At 53.7% G+C, this 15062-nt stretch overlaps 3 protein-coding genes across 8 annotated transcripts in view; 2 read left to right on the plus strand and 1 right to left on the minus strand.

Annotated features, from left to right (window-relative positions):
• The first annotated feature begins 266 nt into the window (after window positions 1-266).
• LOC113212758 (flexible cuticle protein 12-like) lies at window positions 267-1361 on the plus strand. Its single transcript, XM_026431578.2, has 2 exons — window positions 267-362; window positions 988-1361. Exons 1-2 carry the CDS (start codon window positions 351-353, stop codon window positions 1273-1275), a joined length of 300 nt encoding a protein of 99 aa, XP_026287363.2. The 5' UTR covers window positions 267-350; the 3' UTR covers window positions 1276-1361.
• A 749-nt stretch (window positions 1362-2110) lies between these two features.
• The window catches only part of LOC113212691 (larval cuticle protein 1-like), a 218453-nt gene continuing 205501 nt past the window's right edge, over window positions 2111-15062 (minus strand). The window contains exon 3 of the mRNA XM_052277361.1: window positions 2111-2912. Coding sequence (XP_052133321.1) covers window positions 2508-2912 — 405 coding nt within the window. The 3' untranslated portion in view covers window positions 2111-2507. The remainder of the gene's footprint in view (window positions 2913-15062) is intronic.
• The window catches only part of LOC113212546 (collagen alpha-1(I) chain-like), a 117244-nt gene continuing 108335 nt past the window's right edge, over window positions 6154-15062 (plus strand). For all 6 annotated transcript variants that reach the window (XM_052277354.1, XM_052277353.1, XM_052277356.1 and 3 more), the window contains exons 1-2: window positions 6154-6460; window positions 10687-10736. The gene's annotated coding sequence lies outside the window, so the exon portion shown is untranslated. The remainder of the gene's footprint in view (window positions 6461-10686; window positions 10737-15062) is intronic.

The following is a 15062-nucleotide window of genomic DNA, read 5'->3' on the forward strand; positions in this document are numbered from 1 at the left end:
AGAGGCACGGGAAAATGAGGGTCTTCATCAAAAAGGAAACCATCCCACATGCAAAATAAAACAGAAAATGAACAGAACCCACCCTCACCTCGCTTCTTTCCCCCCAAAAAGTGTTTCCCCTCGTAGCCCCGACATCTATCGCCGATCTCGCATGGGTCCGTATTCATGGTATCGCGCCGTGGTCCGCGGGGCCGCGGGCCGCGGGGGCAGCCCTGGGGGCCGTGCGGTCGCAGCCGGGGGCGGCGCGGGGCGCTCTATCATTCTGATCAGACCGGCCGCGCGTATAAAAGAAGAGGGGTTGTAACCTTCCGACATCAGTTCAGCCAGCTGCTCTGCCGACAAACGTGACCATGCGCACCTCTGTAAGTATCTGCAAAGGCACTGGGCCTCCTCTCCCTTCCTCGTCGCCGTCACCTTCTATGGCGGGAAGGTTTCCGGAACGCAGTGACTCCGGGGGCATTTTCACAAGGTCGATAGGGTAATTCGATTGCAAGGGCGCCCCGGCCGGGGCGGCGGGCGGAGGCAGGGCGAAGGCTGGCTGCTGCCGCGTTGCCTGGATGACTGACATTCGCAGACAGCCTTAACCACCCCTTTTGATGAGGCCGGCGGAGCTGGCTGCCCGCAAAGCCGAGGAGCAGGACAGTGCGTTCAAGTTAAAAGATGACCCAGAATCGAGGGTTAAGAGCAGACGCTTTTTGTGTTGTATTTTGTCGACTTTGGGACCCACCACCACCACCACTGCGCTCGGTCTCGCATTACTTTTCACGGACGCGACCGACGCGGCTGTGTGGGGTTGTCTTGGTTTAGCCTTGCCGCAGTCCTTTGAGACGCACACTAGTCAATGCCAATCTTCGATGTGTGCAAGTCGAGGCGAGTGCCACGACTTACCGACTCGATCATTTACATTAAAATAGATTCCTTGTCGACAGCCATTTTGTGGATGTTTTTCGGATTAACATTGTATTCAACTTTGCGCTTCTCTTGCAGGTTATCATCCTCGCCGTCCTGGCGGCCGTGGCAGCCGCCTCCGCACAGGCACCCTTCTACCGCATCCTGCAGCACGACCTGCAGCGCGACGCCAACGGTCAAGCTTTCCAGCTCCGCTTCCTGACCGAGAACGGCATCTCCCACTCCGACCAGGGCACTCTGAGGGCTTCCCCCGAAGGCCAGGTTCTCGTCAGACAGGGCGAGAGCGAGTACGTGGACCCCGCCGGCATGCGCCACAGGCTCACCTTCACAGCTGACGAAAACGGATACCGCCCCGTCCTCCAATAAGTCTAAGATCCTGCCCGATTCATCGTGTCAAACCTCTGTGATTCATTTACCATTCGAAAACAATAAACCCTACAACATTGCTTAAATTTTTTTATGCGTCTTTATAAACATTTGTTTATACCATCAGCGCAGCGTACTAACAGGGCAACAAAACATAATTTTTTCCAGTGATTATACACGGGTTCACAGTGACGAGATGAAGCATGTCGAGCATAGGGCAAGACAGGAGAGGTCTCCATGTACAAAAAACTAAAACAACAACAACGACAACAACAACAAAAAGGATTAAAAATATGTGAGTCAATATTTTTACAACCAATTTATTACGGATTTCTTTTTTACCTTTTTTCACCAGTCAATGGTAGTGACAAATATGCATTTTGGTCACTTTTTTAAAAAATTTTAATGGCTTATTGACGCAACGTTGCAGTTGTGCACCTCAATACCAATCGTTTACAGGTAGGTTCAGAGGTCTGTGCTCTGTCGGTGTGCCTTTGTCCCACCTAAGTTAACTTTCTATTAGTTCTAATATGCAGGGTCACGCATATCGTACATTTGTCTTTGGTTATACTGTACCGAATGCAGGGGTGCGGGCGGGTTTGCATGTACCGTTCCTCACAGTGGCCGCCTTCTGGCGCCGTTCGAGTAGGCAAACCTTCCACCAGCCTGAATGCGGTACAAAACACAATATTGTTTGGGCCAGGTGTAACGCCCTTCAGACACTAAAAGGGATCAAAGGGAAATAACGGTTTAATACTTTGTTAGCATTTATTTTTATTTATGTTTCAGAAAAACATTTATGAATGTTTTTTTTGAAATTGGTGTAGGGATAACACTTGCTTTAAATTTGATCCAAAGGTATTGGTCGAAGTTCAGAATGGAAAACTCCCAATTAATATTCGAATGGAGATGTTTAACTCAGGCACATTGAAATGACGATTGGGTGTTCTGTTAGAATGAAAGCTAAACAAAGGCATCGCCGTTCACCCATCAGTGTGAAGGTGTTAAAGTAGGCAACAGGGGCACCTTGAACGGGCGTGGTGTTATTCTTTTAGTTCCAATCTGTCTCAGTGCAATAATAGACTACCCTTCTTTCCACAATTGAGAGACTGGTTCAATTGATTTATATGTGGCTTCGTTTTGTTGTATATATTTAATGATTATTCATATTCTGATGTGGGTATCACAGAGGCTGCAAGACACAGGTGGGTGCCGGGGGGACGGGAGCCTCTTCAGAACGTCCGGATGGGACCGGAGCTGGTGGGTTCCGGTGCGACGGGGAGGTGATCGCCGCTGGCGTGGAAGCCCGTCTCGTCGGCGATGTACGTGACGCGGTAGATGCGGCCGTCGGCGCCGCGGTAGGAGTAGGAGCCTCTTTTGACCAGCACCACGTCGTCCTTGAACTCGCCGTCCAAGTTCCTCTTGAGCGCGCCCTGCTCCTCCACGGTGATGCCGTTGCCCGTCTCGTACGACAGCTCATACTGCCCTGCCGGGTCGTGCACCTCCGAGCGCCGCAGCACGGGGATGGGCGGCGCGTACGTCGAGGAGATGAGGGCCGGAGCGGCGTCGGGCTGGGTGACCTGCTGCTGGGGGGCAGCGGTGGCAGCGGCGACTGCGGCCGCCAGCAGCCAGAGGGCCTGGAACACGAGCAGGGTGACAGCTCAGTTTGAGAGCTCGCCGCCGGCATGGACCCCCGCACAGCACAGCTGCTGTTGTCGTCCCCGGGCCCCGGCGCCCCGGCCGGCACGTCTGGCAGCGACGTGTCCGACAGTCCGCTCATTATTGGCGTGTTATCTCAGCGGCATCTGGAACCCCCTCGATGGGGGTGGAATAATGCCGCCCCCGGAGGCGGAGAACAGGCGGGGCGGGGGCGGGGCGCGGCGGGGCCCTTGTGAGACTCGGCATCAGATTAGGGGGCCGTTTTGACCGAGCGTTCCCCCGCCGCGGGCCCGGGTCCGGGGCCCGGGTGGGGCCGGCGGTGGCGCCCCCGGCCCGCGGCGCTGCTCCAGGGCTGGGCCGCGCCGGGCGCCGGTAGTCACCGGGTAAAGTACCCGCCTCGCGAGCGGAGATATCCCACACTTCGTTAAAAAAGCTAAATGCTACACGCTTCGCCATTAATTTGTTTGTACAGAAAGAAAGTGTCTCACCACTCTACTGGACGCAATCATCGCGCGTTCCTGTTCCATGGTGTGACGGTTCGGTATAGACTGCTCTCTTCTTCGCGCCCATGCTGCCTCTTATACTCCCCTCGCCCCTCGCTTCTGAACACGTCGTTTATTGGAAATCTTAATCCTATAGTTCGCTGGCGGATGTCTAATGGATTGGGAAGCGATATCGCGTAGTATCCGTGCCGCTCTCACCTCAAAGCCCAATCGCGGCAAGGGCGCCCAACAGTCGACAGAGTGGGAGAGCGCCCGGGCACAGGCCAATCCACCCGCCAGAGGGTACTTGAAGGGTGCTTCTGCTTCAAACCGCAAGGGTGGGCAATGTGGCTCCAGTCCTCAAGTCCCCCCTCGCCCATTAATTATTTTCTCTGTCACAATTTTGATGGAAATAGTTTGATGTTGATAGCTCTGGTCATAATTCGCGTTGACGGGGTCGCCGTCCGTCGCGGCCTCTCTGCGCCCCGCATGCCAGCTCCAGAGATAATCATCATCTAATCCCCAACAGGAGATGACAAACTGAGATGCAAAACCGAATCACGCATTTCCTTGACGGGCGGGCGCGGGCGCAAGGCGAGCGCCGAGTCTCCGAAGAAAACCCATCAGGCGAACTGTTGGGGAAAAGTCGTCGTCTCTTCGGGCCGTCGCCCTATTTACGTCTCGTCTGCCACCGGAGGCTCATGCGAAATAGACCCAATAAAGCCCAAGCTTTGCCGTTACACCACACCCTATATGCGGCCCCAGAGTGTCCTCCAAGTGCCGCCCGATTCACGGCAGTCACACTCCTCAACGTACCGCGGCGCGGCGCTTCTTGCCTTCCGAAAAAGACGATTCACTTAATTGCCCGCCTCCCTCCCTCCCTCATCTCCCCGCTGCCGGATGGACGCGACGGGCTCGCCACGGAAGTGGGCATACTGACGGGGAGCTTCTTGCCGCCGCGTCCCCGTATGTTTTTGCCGCCGGTCCACATAACGCCCTTGGGTATGGAGCGCGCCGCTCCCGCGTTAGCTTCAAAACGCCGCCATCTCCGTCTCATTTCCCCGCGCCGCCGCGCTGCCGCAGCTTGCGCTTCTTGCCGCGCCCGCCTCGCGCCGTCCCCTGCGCGGCGATGGGGTTGCGCCTCTGCGGTGGATAGTGTGTCCAGGCGGAAGGGGGGCCCGCCCCGCCGGGAGAGGAGTGAGTCAACTAGATGGACTGCTATCGGGTGTCGGTGCGGGCCGGACAATAGCGTGCCCTCCGGGGCGTGGCGGCCGCGGGGGCCGCGGGGGCCGCGGGGGCTGGTCCCGGTGGGAGTCTGACCTCCGCGCCGTCGCATTGTTCCTTCCGCCTCGCGCAGCGCATCCCCGCCGTGTGCACTGCAACTCGAAACTCGGTCCGCTCCATCTGACCTCCGCGCACCCCTCGCCTGTCGACACAATGCCACAATAACAAAGAAGCAGTGCTATCTCTGTACTGCAGATTGATTCCGAAGAGCGCTCAAAGGGGGCTGCCCTATGAGTGCGACAAGGACGGAGCTATACGGGAGGTGTAGGAGAGCGCTCTTCGGAATCAGACGGCAGGTCAGCGTTGGATTCATACAACGGATCTAAGACACTTTTTAAACGCCCTGTCGTAAGCACAACCTCCATCGGCGGCCAGGTTTCGTCAAGTGTAGTGAGGTGAGGGGCGGCATGGCGGCGATATGAAGGAAAAGAGGGTAGTCGTCGAGGCGAAGCGCAGGCCTCCGCCGGGCTGTCCTCATCGGCTGCGTCACGAGGCCAAACTGTACCCCAGCGACCGGACCCTCGACTGACTTCCACTCCCTCCGGCACGCCCCTGGCCCGGCCTCCGCCCTGACCTTGCTCATTTCCCGAAGGCCTCCTCTTTTCCTTTGAGGGCGCTTAAGAAAAGGGCGTGGGCTGGACCAGACTGGGCGAGAACGCCAGGCTGAGCTAGCTGTGGTATCGGCCAGCAGTGGGTGGAAGGACGGTGGAGGACGCCGCCGCCGCCGCGTCGGGAGGCGAGGAGAGGCTAGCGAAGACGGATTTTGTTTCTGTCGCGCGCCTACATTGTTCTACTATAGTGAGTGAGAGCGAACGGTTTGCCCGTGCCGGAGGCCGTGTGCCGAGGAAAACGGAGCGCGCTGTCGAACGCCGTACAGCGGAGTCGCGTCGTCTCCTCTATAAGGTTGATTAATTTATCAAGCAGCCGCCGGGGGCTGCGTGAGAAGGAATGGGCTCGAAGGACGGGCGACGGCCCGTCGCGGCGAAATCTTCCCACACAGGAAATCTACTTTACAAGGTGTCCAAAACACTGACAACCATAATTTACCGTCCGCGGACGGGGAGGAATCACCCCGAAGTTCATATTTTTCTTTTGAACAAGAAGGAACAACTGTTGGAAAACCGGGACTGGACGTGATGCTTGAAATCCATTATTCCCTTGTTGGGTCTGAGTAAACTTTCCGAACAAGTCAAAATGACGGCACGGAGAGCACAGCACCATAACCAATCCCGTGCAACTGTTTTAAACCTTAGTTTTAGTTGCTGTGTCTGTAAAGGGTGCCCACTAGATGGAGCCAAACTGTAAAAAAATATTTGATTTTCGGTCGTGGCACAGTTTCATGCGTTTTCCTCGGAATAATATCAATGATGTGGCGGTTGAAAATGTAATATTTTTGACCAAAGATGTGGCAACCCTGGCTGGAATTACTCAGCCTCAGCAGTCACCCCGCCACTTCGCCCCCGCCCCTCCTCCAGCATCCACCACCCGTGACTCGTCCGTCAATCTACGTCAAAGTTGGAAATTTTTGATCATTTTCGGTTTTGGGCTTGTCCCAAGTAGAAACGATTCAATGTCTATCATTTACGATAGATTAACTTGTGTAATATAGCAATGGACACGTTGTTCCGGGTCTCACTCAGCTCAAGTTCCAGTTTCTGTTGCCTAGAGGCAGCATGTCACAGAGGTTAAGAGGGTCATGTGTAAAGTTATCGATGGAGCTTTCGATTGTTTTGAGTGCAATGCAGAACAGATTTTGACAGGTAAGTGTCCCTCCGGTCGTGCAGTGCATTTTGAACCAGTGTGATTCTTTTAAAAAAGTTGCACATGGCTGGTTTAAAACTATTACCTTTACCTCTGCTTTAAAGATTATCCATTTGCTTTATTCTACAAGCAACGTTGGTATGCACATGTTATCTACAGTTTACGATTACAATTTTGCCATTGTAATCAATTATTTGAAAGAGCTTTTGAAGAAATGTTCTAACCACTTTTTTCAGTACTGTAGTAGTAGTTGTTGCTGGTAGTACTGTTTGCAAGTCAATAACATTTTAGTGTAAAGAGAAATTCTAGGGTGTACCTTCAGTAGTTCACAATTAATTTATGTGACGTACAATAAAATGAACACCTATTTCCAGGTAGAAGGTAGACTTCCTTGCACTGCTTGAACAGCTTACACTCTAAATGTTCAAGGACAATTTTTGTAATAACTCCCAACCAACTTCTATGTGTATAACTAGCCCACATACAATATTCTAACCAGCAACTCACATCTAGTATAGGAAGTTACAACACTGTATCAGAACTCGGTATTGCGCACCAAAGTCTGGTGCCCGTAACAAAAATTGTCCTTTACATTTGTAGTGTTTATTTTTAGGTGCAGTTTGCAGTACTTGAACAAAACATTCCTTACTGCTAAAAAAACATTTAGCCCAGACTAACGTTTCCCATCACGAATATGTAAATTTGTTCTAAAACGTGTATAGTGAGTTCTTCAGCCCGCTCGCCCGCCCTGTCATGAGAAATATGCAGCCAGTTCGGCTGTCTCACCGCGTGGCAGATCTCATCCCGCCTACCCGTCCTATCGCTATCGGCTCGGCTCGGCGGCTCGGCTGCAGCGAGCGTGTTTGTGTCTCCGGCTGCGGATGCGATCCGCGTGTGACCTGCCCGGCCCACCCGGCCCGCCCGGCCCGTTGATGTCAGGTCTGATCTGACTCCCATTCATCCATCACTCGTTTGGCCGGCGAGGTCTTTCACCTGCTGCGCTGCGGTGAGGAGCTGGGCGTCGGGGGCCTTTGCCTATGGATCCGGTCCTGCTTCGCCAGCCGCGCGACGCCGTGCCGGGTGCCGGCGCGCTGGCCCCGGGTCATCGTGCGCCCTCCCCTCCTGCCCCGCACTGTTGCAATCGTCGCGTGAATCATCCCGGACCCCGGGCGTGGCGCCCGCCAACTCCTCACGCTGATGACGATGGACGAGCAGCAGGCCGCGGGGGGCTCGGGTGGGCTGCGGGCGCCGATCACCCGCTCGGGGGTCACGCTCGCGCCTCCGCGCCCGACGACAATGTCTCATCTAGTTAGGAGCGGGCCTCTTACATTATTACGAAACTGGAACTGCATTAGAGGAAGTCCATGAGCTCCGCTCTTCTGGGTGTCGGCGATGTGGCCGTAAAGCGATCAGGCTGCCTAAAGAATAGGCGCGCTCACCCTCCGCCCCCCCCCCTTTCCTTTCGGCATGTGAACAGACTACACAACCACACGGCTACTAATTTCTTCTCACTTTATCGCCACCATTGGCCATCGCTTAGACGGCCCGCTTGTAATACGTTTCCAGGGGTTATGTTCTGTGGAAGCGAAGGAGGAGGAGGAGGACGTGTCGCTTCGGGGTGTGCGGTGTTGCGTCATGCGAGGCGCGGGGGGCGGTGGGGCGCGGAGGGGAGGGCTCAATGGTGTTGAAGGGACCCGCGCCGCGCCGTCGGTCGTCTCCCTTCGCACGGGCGGCGTGCCGAATTGAAAAGGTGGCGGGGGTGACAAAATAAAAAGCCATGTTATTGATGGATGCGCCGCCGCCGAGCTCACCGCGGCGGCGCCCGTCACAATGGCGGTGGCCGCCCCGTCAAAGGGCCCACTCTCCGGGGTGGATGCGCGCGATCAGGCATGACAACTCGTGCCTATGATATGCTTTTTTCCTCGCTGGGTAATGTACCATTATTTTACCTGCCTGGTTTTGGTTGTGCCTCTGAGGAACCGGGGCGACTGTATTATTTTCTTTTAAACCCAGAAATCGATGCGTACGGAACTCGATTGTGGAGGACGGCTAGGCCAGTCTATTCTAGTCGCGTAGAGTATCGGCAGGTCACGCCTGAAATACGTTTTTCCCGACCCTACGCTTATTTTTCTATTCATACAACATGGAGAGGATCGGCTGCTGCCCCCTCCCCACTTCTCTCACATCTCCTTCACCCCCTCCCTCCTTTTTCGCACAGCTCTGCCCTGCCCTTTTCTGCTTCCTTGGGATTGCTCTCTGTCACTCCCCTCCCCCCTCCCCACTCCCTCCTCCGGCCCCGAACCGTCCCGCTCGCTGCCAAGGCCGTGCACGGCCTCCGTCTCGGCCTCCGTCGTCTGGCTGTCCTGCGCCAAATTTTCGTGTTTCCTGGAGAGCAACTTTCATCTGTTTTCGAAGACAGCAAGGGCGGGGAGGCGGGGTGCGGAGCGACTGAGTACCAAGGCCGCAGCCCTGCGTGGGCGTGGCTCGCCTCTTCTTCTCTCCCTCTGTCGTGGACTGACTACCCACTGCCACTGCCAGTCCTTTTTGCACCGCCGCCCTAAATTTGCATACCGCGATTTGTTTCCACAACTAATCTCCGCCACATTTCCCAGAACACGCTGGTCGCGGATTTCGTTTCCTGTTCGGATATTGCTTCCATATGAATATTGGTGCTGCTACCCAAATGGACCTTGCCCCCCCCCCCTCCCAACCCTGTCCTGGTCCGAGTGCAACCCATACTTCGGACCCTTTAGTGATCAGGCGTCCCGTGGAACAGGTTCCCTTCCGCTTGTCAGGTGTCTGCGCAAAAGCATCCCCCGACAGGGATGCGCGTTGGATTAAGGTGCCGACGGTCGTAGTGCAAATACTCTCGGAAAGGGCGGGGCAGTTGTCGTCTTTCTTAATTTATAAACGCTTCGTCTCTTCCTCTCCCCATCTTTCTTCTTCTATTCGTCTCGCTTTCTCTTACACCCTCTTTCCCTCGGCCCCGACGCTTCTCGACCCCCATGCCACCCTGTTTGCAACGCCTCCCCATCGTCTACTCGCCACTATCCTCGCCCTTTCTCGACTTTATGACTTGCCAGCGACTCGCAGTGACTTCACATGAAATCTCTATGATTATATTAATTAATGGATGGAGTGTGAAAATTACGTGTTCATTATACCACTGCCTCTCCCCTTCGCCTTTTGTTTGAGAATGAGACGGGGCTGAGGCATATAAAGTGTCCCGCTTCTGCGTGTTGTGACGGCAGGTCTTTTTTAAGAAAGACCACCGCCGTTCGTCATCTTTTCGACTCCTATAAGTAAGAAAGGTCCGCCGACTGTTGAACCCTTAGCTCTTTTGAGTTTAATGGAGCGTTTATGAAGCGGCTCGACTAGATGGAAGGAGGGTGGGAGGAGAAATGGCTCGCGCATTGTAAGAAGAGGATAAATAATAAAAAGCCAAGGCAGGTTTGGGGCGCGGGCGGTGACGGATTTGGGGGTGGGGGTGGGGGTTAGCATCATGTGCTGGAGTAGGCCGAGCTAAGCCCGAATGGCGGCCGGGATTACGGAGCGCCACTCGTTCGTCACCCACGGCGAGAGAATTAAAACAATGTGTCCTCGGACTCGGGCGACAGAAAGACTGGAGGCTAGCTTGCTCTCCTACTCGTTTCCATTGAAATTTTAACACGTACCCTTTTGGTGTCCAACTTCTAAAATACTGTCGATTGTAACTTGGCTGGCCGTGGCCGGCTATGCTCAGTACGGTGTGTCGATACCGTCGTCTGCTTCGATTCCCGTCTGCTGTGTCCCCCATGCCCTTATTGGCAGTGTGGGATGGAGGGGAAAGGGCAGGGAGGGGGGCCTTGAGAGGCGCGAGAGAAAGAATTGATCGCCCACTCTGTTTGTTCTCCTGACTGCAATCAGTGTCTTTATCGGCAAGGATGGGATGAGCGTCTCGCCTCTTATGGCGTGGGACACTGGACACGCGTCCGCACATAGAAGCGCACCTCCGTTACCCCCCCCCCTTTCCAATCTCAGACTTCTCTCTCATTTCCCTCTCGTTGCGTGAGCACCGTACGCACTAACTGAAGAAAAGTCTGTGCTGCCGCGAAAAGTAAGCTGCTATACACACCTTTACGTAAACACATGTACTTCAGAAAAATATTTCTATTTTTACTGTTTTTATTAATTTTATGTATCAACCCCTCTTTCATGTTTCCCGTGTCGTTTTGTTTTGTTGCAGCAAGCACCGCCGGCGCTATCCGAGCCACCCCGTGATAGCTGTAGAACCAGGTAAGCCATGCGACACATTCTTCAGCCGCTAAGCTGCTCTGGTGTTAAGTAGCACAATGTTACACTGGCCCCCTCCTCTGCCCTGGTGCCCTTAAACTATATTTCACTGTAATTACATTCCTTTAATAATACCGAATTTTTACGCGTGACAATAACTATGTAGATCACCTCACCGTTAGTACTTTCAACTCTTTGCTGCTGACGGCTCAGCACTGGTAAGTGTCGAGCCATGTACAGCCGTGGGTGAAGATGTCGGTATGATTTGTGTTTTCTCTCGCCGCTCGCCACCTGATCGCGTTTGCTCTTCCCTCCGACGACCTAACAAGGCGCCGACGCAGTAAACCGGTGAGGTGTCGTCGCGGACTGATTTCCATGTGGACCCTTGGCCTCTCGGCCTTGCAACGAGTGCTGGTGGCGCCACTTACTGCACCGCCGCCGCGGGGTTCTTTGTTATTCTGACTGACTTCATGGGATCGCGGGAGCCTTTCGCGGTGCTGCCTACCCCGGCCCGGCCGGCAGCATCCCCCCACTACTCTTCCCGCCCCCGCGGCGCGGCCGGCCGACAATGAGGATGTGCCATTGATTATTCATGCATCATCAGTCGCGGTACAATTGACAGTCGTCAGTACTCCTCTCCCCCTTCTCCCTCTCCCTCCCTCTCCCCGGCTGCATGACCACCACCACTTACCGCTCTGCATGCTGAGTGCCGCTCAAGCATGCCGCGTGCGCCGTTTGATCGTGTTTCGCGGTGCACCAGTTAGCACGTGTGAACTAGCCGACAGGCGCGGTTAGCGCATTTGTACTTGCCATGGTTTATCATCTTTTTTTAAAAAAAGACAATAATAAACAACCATTGTAAAATGTGCCTGAATGAAACTTGTTTCACGTAGCAGGCAGACGTAGTAAAAAGACTCATCGTCCTGGAAAAGGCTTTTATATCTATGTCGTGTTGACGCAACTTGTCACCTGAGGAGGCGTCGTCTCAGTACCCAGCGCGCGCGTGCCCATCCCGTGATTTATATCGGCTGCTGACTCACAACCCTCTTCCGTCAATCTGCAGTAAATAAGACGGGGCACTTTACTGCTGAGAGGGGGAAGGGCGGGCGAGGGAAAGGGGTGGGGGAAGGGGGTAGAGGTAAGCGGGATGGGGAGAGGGGATTCTGCAATATAATAATGACGAGGCGAATCAGCATATTCATTACTCTTAACTAATTGCACGAGTAATTGCTGCTCGTTATGTCGTGCATTACTATTTATATTTCAAACACCTTTTCTCGGTTTGCAGTTGCCGGGGCAAGATGCACCCCGAGGGCAGGCCAACTACAAAATATAAACCAGAACTCCAATATAAACGTGCACATCTTCTGAAAGAATGAGGAAAATTCCTACATTTTTTATGAGTTTTTTCCTCAAATGTCGAGGTTCCTCAAAGTTTTCCTGTTTCCTCAAAAAATCAGACATTGTTTTTACCGTGATACTTGCCTCAGTGACACCCCGTTACCCCCTCATTCCTTATCTGCTTACACGATGCAATGATGCCTTATCTAATTGAAATGGTAAAGCTCATGTCTAGGAACTCCTCTTTCCAGTTTCTTCTACCTTCTCACCCGGCCGGGCCTCTCCCTACTTCTAGACCGATGTAATTTTGCTCTGTCGTGCTTCATATCTATGTCTTTGCGCGGGCACTCGAACTGGGTCTTTAGTTGATTAAAACCCGGTGAAATATATATTTTCTGCGTTCTCCATCCTGTTTCCTTCCTCAGCTCGAGTGAGATGGTGCTGCCGGCTGCCGCTTCGCGTGGTGCCTCTCCGACTTGTGCCCCGCCCCCGCCAGAGCGCGACGGCCCCCGCCAAACCCAGTTAGCCACACTCCTAATGATTTCCTTCAGTCCGATGGCTGACGCTCGGGGCGCGGGAAAGGGGTCCGTATTGCTCCCCGGCACCGCACCCGCCGGAAGCGCTTGGCAAGGGCTACGGTGCCGTTTGAGTGGGTGTCGTTTGTCCGATTTTTCTCGTTATGGGTAGAAGTGTATATAGCTGCATCGAAGCCGAGGGTGGAAAATCTCTCGAGAGGAATGTTAGTGTGTTGATCCACCTAAGTCATACACTAGGAAAAGGCATATAACTACGCATGGTGTTATGTGACTTTTGTTATCGGAAATCTTCGCTTTGGCAATTGTACTTGCGAAGCACTGCTGTGCAATTATAAAACATTGTTTCGGTAGGCTACGATGTGACAGTTTTGTTTTCAGTCCCCCCTTCCCTCTCCCCTCGTAGGTCACAAACGATCACAAAGGCATTGCTTTGTAAACATTTTACAGAGTGTATACTTTTATTACGTTATTTCTGCGATGTTCCTAGTTCGTCATTAGTACTTGCTCTGCTAGACTTTATTATGCGAGTGATTTCCCAATCGATCGAAACAAACCGGAGCAAACCCTCCCGGCGGGTGATGCGATGGCGAGGTTGACTGCAGCACTGATTTCCGCGCTCATTCCCGTCCTTTCCGCATTTTCCTTCCGTTGATTAGACGATTAGTCGATTTGTTCCTCGCCCTTGGCCACTGAGATAATAAACTCATTACTGTGCGTTGCTGCGCCGCCGCACACGGTGACGGACTCTGACACAAAGGAAGCCGAGACCTTCCCTTCGGTTCACACCGGTAGCACTTAAATGTGGGTGGGCAGATGAGGTGCAAGCAATGCGATCAAAACTACGTGGTGAATAACTGCTAAGCGTTTTAGACTTTAAACTCCACCCCAGAAGGGTAGAATGCAACGCTCACCCCACGGGTAAAAAGTTTCTTTTAAACTCCGAGGTCATCATTTCATGAATTTCAAGGATGAGGTGGATAACTCCCAGACCGGCCCTCAGAATTTTCTTCTGTTATGCCAGGGGTTGCGTTGTAATGTCAGACCAAATCTTAACTCTCTTCCGAGGGGGCAATAACTCCGGGAATCATGTGTACATCTGTGTGGGAATCATCAGGATAAACATATTGATCAAAATCAATAGAAATCGCTTAGAATGAGCGGGAAACTACAGAAATAAGTACAAATCAGTCGAAATAAGCGTTTTATACCACTTAAACCCCCCGAAAAATCTATGTAATAATTATAAGTGGACGGGAATCACCGGGAATCAAGAATTTCGGGAATCATGTGTACACTTCAAAAGGGAGTTATTGCCCCCTCGCTCTCTTCCTTGACAGCATAGGGTTTCAGGAAAGAGTGAGTTAGGGAGGGTGGGGGAGTGAGGAAGAGTGAGTTATCTTCTATCCTTGAAATGTATGAAATGACCTACCATTTCCAGTAGTCGGTTTGTCTCTTTGTTTTCAAGATGTTTTTCGTTTTTTGTTATGATTTCAATTCTTAGTCCTTCCATCATAATACATCTGGTGACGCCCGCTCCTGGCAACGCTGTAGCGTTCCTGGCGTACCCGCCCGCTGCATCCACGGTGCGCAACCGGCTGGCGAGGCGCTCTATCGCGGCGGCGTGATTTCCACGAGGGTTTCCACCCCGGGTTGGCGCCGCTCGCCGTAACCTTTATGGAATATTTGATGGGCGAGCATTACTTATCGCGGGGTATCGGTGTGCCGTGTGTGGCCGCGGCGGCCGGGGCTGGGCCGGGGCTGGGCCGGGGCGCTGCAGGTGGCGGGGCAGATTCCATCTCGCTGATGGCGCCTATTGTGGCGTGAACACGCTGGCCTGTCTCGCGCTGCAGTTGTCTTCGTCGCACTCGCGGGCGGGGCGGGGCGGGAGGGGCCGTGTTAGTGGTGGGATGAGGTGGGAGTGAGACGGGACGGGAGAGTGACGTTTGCCGTCGGGTACAAACGGCAAAGGCGCGTCGGATTTCAGTTGCCGATGTCACATCATTTTACACACAGTCGGAGGTGTCGGCGGAGGATGGCGCAATCAGGGAGGAGGCCCCCCCCCCGGCCACAGGATGAGCGCGACGGACCGGGATCAGGGATCGTGGAAGGACTTGGGGCATCGGACAGAAGCCAACATAAAAAAGGCCTGTCGCGGAAGTTCCCGTTTGATTTCTAAAATCGAATGGTCTACATTTTGTCACACAGTTCACGGTTATAACCATGCAAAGCGATATGCCAAATGCAGCCCCAATTTTTTTTACTTCGTTTCCTGTACTTTACACAAGATTTCCTTTGTCGTCCAGGAAGGATTCGGCGTACAAGTTTCCCAGCGAAGGGATCGGCCGTGTCGTCACCTCGTGTGGTCCACAGCCCAGTTTGGGCATAACGGTATCCCCCGCAGCCTGACCATCCGCGCATCACGGCCCGGAGAGAGAGACAGAAAGAAGGGGGG

The sequence above is a fragment of the Frankliniella occidentalis genome, unplaced genomic scaffold, assembly GCF_000697945.3.
Source record: "Frankliniella occidentalis isolate FOCC.00 unplaced genomic scaffold, Focc_3.1 Scaffold10, whole genome shotgun sequence".
Taxonomy (NCBI): Eukaryota; Metazoa; Arthropoda; class Insecta; order Thysanoptera; family Thripidae; genus Frankliniella; species Frankliniella occidentalis.